The sequence below is a fragment of the Dermacentor silvarum genome, chromosome 2 (assembly GCF_013339745.2).
Source record: "Dermacentor silvarum isolate Dsil-2018 chromosome 2, BIME_Dsil_1.4, whole genome shotgun sequence".
Lineage (NCBI taxonomy): Eukaryota > Metazoa > Arthropoda > Arachnida > Ixodida > Ixodidae > Dermacentor > Dermacentor silvarum.
This window is the reverse complement of record NC_051155.1, coordinates 236,152,987-236,163,538: the sequence shown is the minus strand read 5'-3', so window position 1 is coordinate 236,163,538 and position 10,552 is coordinate 236,152,987. Positions and strand designations below refer to the sequence as shown.

Sequence of the window (10,552 nt, the reverse complement as noted above, 5' to 3'; positions counted from 1 at the left end):
TACAAAGGTCAGAGCCGTGTGGATATCGCTTTCAAGATACGGTGCGCGCGACAACCCCGACAGCCGGCACAGGCGCAAAGTACAAGAACGCATTTGTTGGCAAAGTAGAAGCCGCCCCCCCCCCCCCCCCCCCCACCTTCCCTCCCTCCTGCGCTGCCTTCCCGCTTTGCACCTTTCGCGTGGGAGATTGCGTTGCCAGTTACCCTTGCGCCCGGTTGCAAGATACGCATTTGGTGCCCCACAGCACCCCCCTCTCCCTCCCATACCTCCCCCCCCCCGGCCTTTCGCGCGACGGAAGCAGGGCCGGGCTCGACCAACACCTACGAAAAGCTTTCTAGGAGGTGTTGGCCCGGCCGTGACGGAAGTCGCGTTTGCTCTCCGCTGTGCGTTCGCTCTCCGTGTGTGAAGGCGACAGGCGCGCTTTCACTCGCACATACGGCGCGCGGCGACGATTTTATCGCCCTTGGACTCATGCTCCTCCTCCGCATCGCCCTCGTTGATCTCCTCTCCCGTCGGTGGGCGCACCTCGTTGAGAAAGCGTGCTCGCTACCGCCCTTGTCGGCGAGATTTTCCAGCGGAAGCCGCATTATAACCGGTATTTCGTCTCACGCGGCTGCACTGTAAGTTCTATGGGAGGGTAAACGGGAGTCGGAAAAGGTCGCGTTGTAGCCAGTTCTGCACTATAAACAGTTACGTTGTAAGTAATCTATACTGTAAATGCTTTTTACGTGCGTGTGCCTGAGTGAGTTCACCTCCGACTCTTTAATTTAGCGAGTTTCAATTGTTTCGATGATACGAATTTCGTCTAATACGAATATTTTTCGTGACCCCGTGAGATTCGTATCATCGAGATTCCACTGTAGTGCATTCGACACTACTCTGCAGAAATTTATCCACACAACACTTGGTGTAGCTTTACTTGCTTTTTACAGTTTTTAAACTTGTATCTTATCTGCACTGCAACACTTACATGTTTTAATACAAAACATACACTATTACAACACAAAAGGTTTATTTACAATGACTACTATGTAAGTTTTCAATATGACAATCGCATATTGAGTGTGGTGTGGACAAGGTTAGCCTATGTACATTTTTTTCCTCCATGCATGGGAATCTCTGCACACTAAGTTCCAGGCACAGATTTTGTCACAGTTCATCTATAGACGATGCTCTTTGTGACATCTTCGTCCCATCTTGGGACACTGAAGTAGTAAGCGTGGTTCGTGCCTCAGTTGCGTCTTGGACCATGTAAGTTCCCGAGCGACGATTCATCTGCAAATGGAACACACTTTCTCCCACCTTCCTGCGTGCTATGGCTCGTTTCCTGAGTCTTCTGTGAATGAACAAAGCAATGGCCAGGATTGCTATCAGGGCCAAGGCAGCAATCATGATAAGTAGAGCCACGGGTATGCGAGTCTCTCTTCGGCTCCCAGTTGCTGCAGCTCCCACTGCAATGTCAGTGTTGGAGGCAAGCTTTGCAGGCACGATTTCATGACAGTCCGCAGGGATGTTGAGAACCAGCTGGCTGAAGCAGACATCATAATCGCTGTCCTCACTGATGCGCGCCACCATCACTTGACCAGCAGTGTAGCAGGGTGCCTCTGTCTGTGTCAGCAGATCCTTGTCACAGAGCACTGTTACGTTGAAACGACACTTTGACTTGGTGGGAAAAGGAGGCAGGAAATTCCACCGAATGATGAGCTGCTTCTGTGCTGAAAGGCGACTGCGAAAATTGAGGCGATGCAGGAACTCGCCGTCTTCTGCCTTCTGCGATGGTGTCTGAATTTCCATCTCTGTTGTTACTGCTGACGTTTCATTAAAGGCAACAGCTGTAGTTCTCTCATAAGGTAGTGTTGTATTCACTAGACCTGTTGTAGGTACTGCCACTGGTGTTGATGTCTTGATGTCAGTTGTGTTAAGGATGCTACAACTGCGAGCCACTTCTGTTCCATTTCTGAAAGCTAGCAAGCACACTTCGAACTTCGCTCCAGGCTTAGTGATAAAGATGTGGAATGTTCTATTGTGCAAGCTTGGAGGACAGGGACCAGGTAAGTTGGTGCGTGTCTTTTCTCCAATAATGACGACAGTTAGTAAGCACTGCAGTTTATCAAGACGATCGCTAGTACTATGTGCATTCCATGTAACAGAGAGTTTGTCATTATCTTGTTCCACATGTACTAATGTAAGATGGCCATTAAATGGCACCATTGTTGTGTGTTTTGTGGCATTCAGTTCTGAGGTTGCAGCTGTGCTGATTTCCGGCAAGGTAGTTGTCGAAGGCAAGACTTGAGTAGTTTGCACACTCTCTGTAGGGCACCCAAGTGTATCAAAGTCAAATTCACTGATGCGCGACTTATCATCACATACAGCTGAAGACAGAGTTTCTTCTGAAAAGTTTCCATGCTTCAGAAAGTTGCCGAAGCCACGAAGTTCGCAGCCACAGTCCAGAAAATTTCCTGGAAAAGTTGAAAAAAAAATATTTATTTAGGTCACTGACTGCTATGTATTGAATGCAAATTTCATGATACCACAAATCATTCACGTGGCAGAATCGACTAGGCATTTTGGGAACGAACCATTCAGCACCAAAAAAGTTTGTTTAAAAATTTTTTTTGGGATCCATGCTCACCAATGGCACAGAGAAGCACTTCTTTTTCCTGTGTTCTGTTAACTGTGTCTTTTCCCTGTGTTCTGTTAACTAGCCAGCCAAGCTACAAATGTTTCAGAGAAGCGGGAGCCACATGCCGGTATTGTAATGTGCGCTGCTGACATTAGTGCATTGGGGAAGGGATGTTCAAAATTTTTGGCAAGAAATTGCTTTTTTAAAAGGACACATGTGCATGCATGCACACACTTTTTTTTTTTTTTTAACTTTCTAAGAATGATGGGAGCTGGGCTGGCTGACCTCTCGGGGGAGTTGCAAAGAAGAGCATATGCAGTCAAAGCAAACATATTTTTCACCCTCAAGCTGTGTCACATTTTTTCCTGTGAAGTGTGTAAAGAATACTGGACCAAACTGTGTTGATTGCCTCACTGCTTTTTTTTTTGGTACATTATTGAATAGCTGCTGGTTGTAAACATCTGTGATATAGCCATTCAGGTGTAGTGAACTGGCCTATCTTACAACCCTATCGCATTGGCACTTCCAAAAATAAAGCATGCTTGTGAGAGTGCTGGTGAAATGCTACTATACAAGTAATTTCTGTGCATTCTTGGCTTTAGTCCTGCTATGCTCACTCACACTTCATGCCTCTATCGTGATCGAAAAATTTGGTGCAGATAAGAATAAGGACTATGGGTATTGGATTAAAAAGAAGAAAAAAAAATAGTTTTTTTTTTTTTTTAGCACAACTTTGTCAGCCACTCTCAATGCAATGAACCTTCTTCAGTACTGTTGTATGCTCTGTTGTTTCAGTTGGGATTAAAAAAAGAAAAAAAAAAATACATGGCATCACTCTTGGGCTGTGTGTGCTTTGTCAGGCAGAAAGACTATAGCACTCCAATGTGGAATTTTGATTTTAATGTGCACTTAATGGTTACACAGGATGGCCTGTCAAATTAATTACTGCCAGCACAAGGGTAAAATTGTTAATACATTGCCACTGTGCATTCTGCTTTAGCGAAAATGGTAAGTAGAATAAAGACAAGTGCACAGTGTAATACAGAGGTAAGAACAAAATATAGTAGATTGTATGCAGGTGTTGTTATAGGTAGATATAGAACTTGTAGTAATAGCTAAACAAACAAATTTGCATCATAAAATACTACATTGGCAACACACCCTGCTAGAGAGTTTCATTAAATGTCTGTAATCTGAAGTGATACATTTACAAGAATTAAACTTGTGGCAAATGTACAGCGACTGTATCTTTCACTTTACTTGTCAAGAAACAAAGGACAGATGAAGTGCAGAAAAACACCATAGTGGTCAGTGCCTGGACTTGCTGCATAATATATGGCCCAAACTACCTTCACACACTGCAGTGCTTCCTATTGAAAAAAGGCTATCCTGTAAATCAGTATGAATAAAGGCTTCTAGCACATTACAAGATATGTGGCACTGTGCTATATGAAATGTGCGGGAATTAAAAAGAAAGAAAAAAGACAAGGAAATTGCAGTTAAAACTATCTAGCATAAACTAAACTGAATGCTAGCAAGCTGACGCAAGACTACCCAATTAAAGATAACCAGTGTACATGCTATCTTATGTGGCTCTTGTGAACAGCATTTTATTAAGTGTGTTATGTTAATCTATTTTTGAAAATTTCTAGGCACTCGTAACAGTAGTTCGGAGATGATGACAATGATGCTAGATAGTTACAAAATGTACAAAGCTCAGCATTACCTTTTAATTCTTAAATGTACTTCCATTTTTTAAGACAATGCCATGAAAAGAGCAAACAAATATGAAAGCTGACTTACCATTGAGGTTAATGCTTCTTAAGCGTGGACTGTGGGCAAAGGCTCCAGCAAAAATGTATTCTATGCTGTTTTCTGACAAGTCAATATGCTCCAGCAGTCCCAGGTCTGCAGTGTGGTTCTGGTTGATGTAAGTAAGTGCATTGTTTGATAAGTCGACTGTAGTAAGTGAGTACAGTCCCACAAATGCTGTTGAGTCTACAAAGGAAATTTGATTGCCACTGACATTAAGCAACCTTAGACTTCCAATTCCTGATAAAGACTGGCTATCAAGTCTCTTGAGCTTGCAGCAACTCGCATCCAGAATTTCAAGCTTGTGCAGGGGCTCCAGCCAGCTCCTTGAGAGCATTGTCAGTGGGTTGCTAGATATTGATAAGGTCACAAGTGAAGCCAGTGAGTCAAATTTTGGTTTATCCAAGGTGTTGTAGCTGACATTTAATGTGGTAAGGCTTGGCAGAACAAGTTTCATTGTTGCACTGTTGAGACGGTTGTGGTCAAGGTAAAGATGCTCGAGGAATTCAAGGGAATTCTCCAAAGAAACTGATGCGAGGTGGTTAGAGCTGAGCTTCAAGATTTTAAGTGCTGTTTTACCGAATGCACTTGAGTCGAATGCAGTTAGCTTGTTATGCGACAAGTTGAGATCTTCCAAATGTTCCATGTGGAAGAAAGTTCCCACAGAGATTGACGAGACTTCATTTCTCTCAAGCGACAAGCTCTTGAGACTGTGGATGTTCTTGAAGGTGTCTTCAGTCAGCTCTGTGATATAGTTGTTCGATAGATTTAGTGATGTCAGGCTGGAGAGGTCTTGCAGTGCACTGCTCGGCACTAATGCCAGCTTGTTCTCAGATAGGTCAAGGGCATGAAGGGTTGCTGCTTTCACAAATGCACCTGGCAGCACAGTGGAAATGTCACTCCTGACAATGTGCAGCTTCTGTATGTTTTCTAAAGCCATAGAGCCATTTTCAAGGGAGCCAAGTGATTCAATGGCCAAGAAAAGTGTTGTAACTGGGCTACCACTTTGCACCGCTTTCAAAAGCTTCTCAGTCAGAAGTGGTAAAAGTGGGAGATGCGTCTGCTCACCACGACAGTCCAGTAAGGGGGTGACGAAAGTGCAGTTGAGGTTGACTTCTTCATGTGATGCTGAAGTGAAGGTGGTACCACCAGTTGCAGAGTCTGTAGTAGGCATGCTTGTACTAGTCTGTGCTGCTGCTAGATTGAACAGGAGCATCACAAGCCATACAGCCTTACTTGCCATTGCAAATTTGAAAGATGGTGTTTGCTGGCGGCTGACGGTTTTAACAGCGAGACCCAGTCATACAACAGGAAGAAGGAATGGCCTGCCGGGCCCCTTCGCAGGAAGTGACTTCCTGTCTCTGCCTCTCCTCCTCGAATGCCTGGCTTTCACGCACTGTGTGCTTTCTATCTCCACACCCTGGGACGCTCCGGACGAGTGTTTTCCTGAGGATTTCCCTATCTCTTCTACAACCATATTATGTTTTTTGCTTTGTTTCTTTTGTTTTACAGCAACAGCAGGACATAGTGTAATTAAGCAAAGGGCGTGCTAGGTGCTTCTGACATTGTTAAACTGTCACATCAGCTTCTTCAAATGCTTACAAACAGCATATTGACCCACTTTTTACAACAGAGCAATGGCTTACTGCTTTAGTGTTCCACTATCCACAATAAGCAGACAAATGGCTACATGCCCACGTGTTCCACATCGTACACTTGGTACAAGTGCAAAAATACAGTGCACTTCTTGCTTCAGAAATCAAATAAATGAAATGCCTGAGTGTTGATAATACAAGAAATGATTTACAAGATATGTTCCATATATTAAATGACCACAAAGCATGCTCATCAATGTCAAACAAACACTGTCACTTCTAAAAGTACATGCAAGTTAACAGAGTATGTTAGGTTTTTTTTTTCAACCAGCATCTGCTGACCATGCCCCAATAGAATTTAGTATACCTTTATTCTCTCAGGATCACTTTCATTATCAAAGGCAGGGATATAAACCAGATGCAGAATTTCTATCATAACCTATGTCCCTTTGGACATTTGAAACTACAATACATCCTGTATATGTGCAGGGTCAAGGTGTAAACAAGTGTTTTAGAGGAGCATGCAAGATTAAGAAGACAATTAATAGTAAAAATGTATGCTGATAGCTCGTCTACATGTCAGCAGATGTGTTTCAGTGCATTTTAATTTAGCCCAGTAGACTTGCTGTAAGTATGGATTGTTTTTACTATACTCACTAGCAGTTAACCTTTTGCAGTCCGAAACTTTTACCCACTTTCCGGCTGTCCCGGTCCGAAACTATTTTGCCAGTTTATAGCGCCGCGATGAAAACCACAAACTGTGGACGAAAAACTCATAGGATATTTATTTTTTCTTTTGCATTCTGCAGGCTACTCCTCTACCGATATTTGAGAAGCGTGTGATACCGCTCGAAGCATTTTTCTGGGTGCAGGCCAGGGTTGTTACTGCAGGTTTTGCAGAAAAACACAGTTTCCATCCTGCCTCCATTTGTTTTTCGATCGCTACAAACAGCACAGTCTTTGCTATTTCGGCCTGGGAGCCTGTAGATGAAATGGCTCCTCCCATCTAGCCTTTCCTCGCAATCATTCCGCGCAGACGGTCCCCGTTTTTTGGCTCTAGCCCTCACGTCGCCCACCAGCTGCTGGAAGAGGTTGCGGCGGTACTGCGGGTGTCGCTGTTCTTTCTCAGCATGATTCTGCAGCTGTGTGCGCCTCAAAATAAAGCTATTGACCATGGAAACCTCTAGAAGCTTTCACTAAATGCGCCACCGTAAAACGCATGCAATGAAAAAGTGGTCATGCTTCTCAGCGAACCACGCGAACGTGCTGTTCCGCGCTCAAGTGAGAACGCTCTGGTATCCAGAAGCCGTGCTGAACATTGTGCTGCATCCTAGTGCAAAGAGAAGTAAACTTCAACAAACAAAGTTTATTTATCCCTCAAGAGATGGCACATCATGTATACAAAGAATGCGCACGAATCGCAGTGAGAAAAATCCGCGAAATTTAACCCCCAAACACCCTTTTCGGGCGATGCCCGACAGCGGACCGCTACGGCCGTGTTGCGTTGTCGGGCCCTGCCCGACAACGGACCGCAAAGGGTTAATGCACACAAATTCCTTGGCCATTATTGGAATGTGTTTATTCTCCACCAGTGCTCTTTAGCAACAGTAGATCATGCTTCTGTATATGTGGCCTCTGGCGCTAATATCTTATGTATGTCTGCAGAAACATCAAAGCTCTGCCAGTCGTTGAGTGGAGTTAAAGAAATAGTTCTCCTTGTAATTAAATTATTTCTCTAAATTATGCTGTGAGCCACAATCCGTTACGGACAGGGAGGTCACTGTAAACAACAAAATACAAGGCTTTATCAAACCTGTAACAAATTTATAAGCTTTAGACACGGTTTTCTTTTCCGTGTCTCCTCAATGAAGTGACACTTAAAAAATGGGGTCCCATATAGCAGCACGTGAGCTGACAGGAGGAATGGAAACATATTTTATTTAAGGTGAAAAAAAAAAAAAAAAGTAATGCCAAGAGTATTATGCTGTTAACATTTTTTCTTCTTTTGCAGGAGAAGACACTGGTAAATGTTATGTTTCAGATGAACATATTAGCACAGTTTGATCTTGGCATCCTTCATACTAGGGATGTGCGCATAGTGATTTCTGAGACCAAATCGAATAGTGCCAGAAGCGAATCAAATGTCGAATAGTTTTCGAATAATGAACAGCCGTTATCACAGTTACCATAAAACGATGTTCACATCCTAGCATTCTTAAAGTTAGCAAGTTTCTGTAATTACATAGCACATTATGAAGTGTTGTTTATTAAAAGCACAAATTGAGCGTTAGGAGCAAACAAGTAGTTTCTTCGCATGCACACGACTCTTGAGAGGGTGCCAATGATCACTGTATAGCCTATAAAGTATGGCTACCTAAGCGATGCAGCCTGCTTCACTACGCAAACTGTCATGTTTTATGTCTACAGGGGTGAAATTTTTCATGTCTACAGGGTTACCGTATGTTTGCTCCATCCAATTTTATGTTTCATTGGGTGCAGTTGACGTTTTGAAATATTCTAAAAGTATTTGAAAAATATTTGCTGTTGCGATTAGTGACTATTCGATTTGAAGACAGAATCGAATAGGACACTATTCGATTCGTTATTCGAAAGTTTTGAATATTCGCACAACCCTACTTCATACTTTTTGCGATAATTTGGCATTAATAGTTTTGTTTTTCCCACTGTTCTGCAACATTATTTTTGTGGTGAGCTTGCAGGAGAATAACGCAGCACCTGTTTTAAAGCCCGGTTAATCCATCGTTAACATTCCGCTTCAATAATTTACATGTCACATGCAGGCAATCTTATCAGGTAGAAATTTAGAAAAGCTTGCTGTTTGATCTGAATTGCTATGTTGTAAATTATTGCTTTGAAATGGCACAGAAACCTCAACACTGAATGGCAAGCTGCATTTTCATTTTTTTTAAAACCTTGTCAGGAGATGCGGCATCGTGAACATTCCGATGCGGGCACTGTACACACGTTAACCCAAAAGAGAGCACTTCTGGACCACAAACGTTTGAGAACAATTATCGATGCATTTATACACAGGAACTACGCCGGGTTATGAGTAAAAGGAAACCAGGGCTCTACAAAAGGGGCGGCTACCACCGACCGTAGGGTGCCAAGCGATAGTGCCCTCCTGCACCCCCAATGAAAATTGTGGATCCTGGCGCGCCCCTCAACAGACAAGCTTTATTATGATATATGAAGTGTTTAAAGTGACAATACAGAAGGCAGCACCATTGCAAAAATTTGGCTTTAATATCAGGAGTCTATTTGTTTTTTGAGCAAACAAAGCACATCAGAGGCGCTTACTTGCGATGTGATCATCACAACTTTGTCTTTGGAGCGAGCACCCTGTTCAGAGAAGAAACACAACGGCATAAGTAACAGCTGGTAGCTTTCAATAATGAAATGAAACGACTAACCTTTTCAAGTGACAAATCACTTTTCCGGAGATTGAGGAGTTTTGACAAGAAGCGGATCAGCTCCGTGTTTGCTTCTCCATCCACCGGAGGTGCAGCGATCTGAACGCCCACAGAGTCCTCGCCGATATCTGCAACAACGTCAGCGCAAGGTGTGATCTGACACACACACGATTGTTTTGAGGTCTCACCTGTAATTTTACTCCCACTCGCTCCAGGCTTTGCACGCACTCGAATAGCAACGGTTCCAGTGTTCGTAGTGTAAACGGCACCGGTTTGCTCGGCTCCTCTGGTACTCTACAACAAACAGTGATAAACTAGTTCAGCGCACTAAGCATTAGGAAATGTTTGACCTCACCTCAGTGGACTTTCCGGTTTTACTTGCTTGCTTCGCGCCACTTTTGTCTCTCGGCATAACTTGCGAACAGCCTAAACGCCAAATTAACGGCGCTAGTACTCTTCCCTGCATGGCACACGCGTTAAGACTTGGCTCATGCTTGGCTCGTCTTGCGTGCAATGTTTACAACGCAAACTAAAAAAAAAAAGCTGCTTTATAATTTTTTTTGTTCAGTAAATTCATTCAGCATATGTGGTGTTTGCGTTAACAAACTTGAACATTATTATAGTGTGAATCGGTCAATTCATTCACTAAAACAAAAAAATCCCTTATTCAGTCAATCCAATCCACAACTGCGTTGCACGGCGTACAGAGCCGACAGAGCTGCAGACGACGAGGAAGGATGAACGTGCCGAATTTCAAGCGTTCTTTGATAGCGTGAAATCATTTTGATTAGGCGACAAAAGCCGGACGCACCATGATAAGGATAAGGTTACCCCGTGGGCTGTCTAAAAGCCAGGTAACGTTGGCGATCTTTCTGGGCTTGGGCTGCAGCTTATACACCTGGTATCCACTGCTACAGTACAAGCGTGCGAAAGTTATTGCCGAAAAGCAGACTGCTGCACCACAGGATGAGTCGCCGTTGGACAACACGTAAGTCATGCGCAAACTACGAGCACAGAAGAGACGCATGCACAGTTAGCGTATCGAGTAAAAATGGGTCTTTATACTTTTTCTTTTTTAAATTGCAGGT

The 10,552-nt window shown here is 43.5% G+C and overlaps 1 protein-coding gene and 1 long non-coding RNA gene across 2 annotated transcripts; both read right to left on the bottom strand.

The window, feature by feature from the left end:
- Positions 1–866: 866 nt before the first annotated feature.
- LOC119442882 (leucine-rich repeats and immunoglobulin-like domains protein 1) lies at positions 867–9,496 on the bottom strand. The gene is made up of 4 exons (XM_037707926.2): positions 9,465–9,496; positions 9,352–9,393; positions 4,427–5,629; positions 867–2,459 (listed from the first exon to the last, which is right to left on the bottom strand). The coding sequence occupies exons 3-4, from the start codon at positions 5,607–5,609 to the stop codon at positions 1,150–1,152; spliced, it is 2,493 nt and encodes an 830-aa protein (XP_037563854.2). The 5' UTR covers positions 5,610–5,629; positions 9,352–9,393; positions 9,465–9,496; the 3' UTR covers positions 867–1,149.
- Positions 9,497–9,572: 76 nt separating this feature from the next.
- Positions 9,573–9,958, bottom strand: LOC119442884 (uncharacterized). Its single transcript, XR_007465736.1, has 3 exons — positions 9,820–9,958; positions 9,653–9,756; positions 9,573–9,592 (listed from the first exon to the last, which is right to left on the bottom strand). It is a non-coding gene; the product is annotated as an uncharacterized LOC119442884 (long non-coding RNA).
- Between the last annotated feature and the right edge of the window lie 594 nt (positions 9,959–10,552).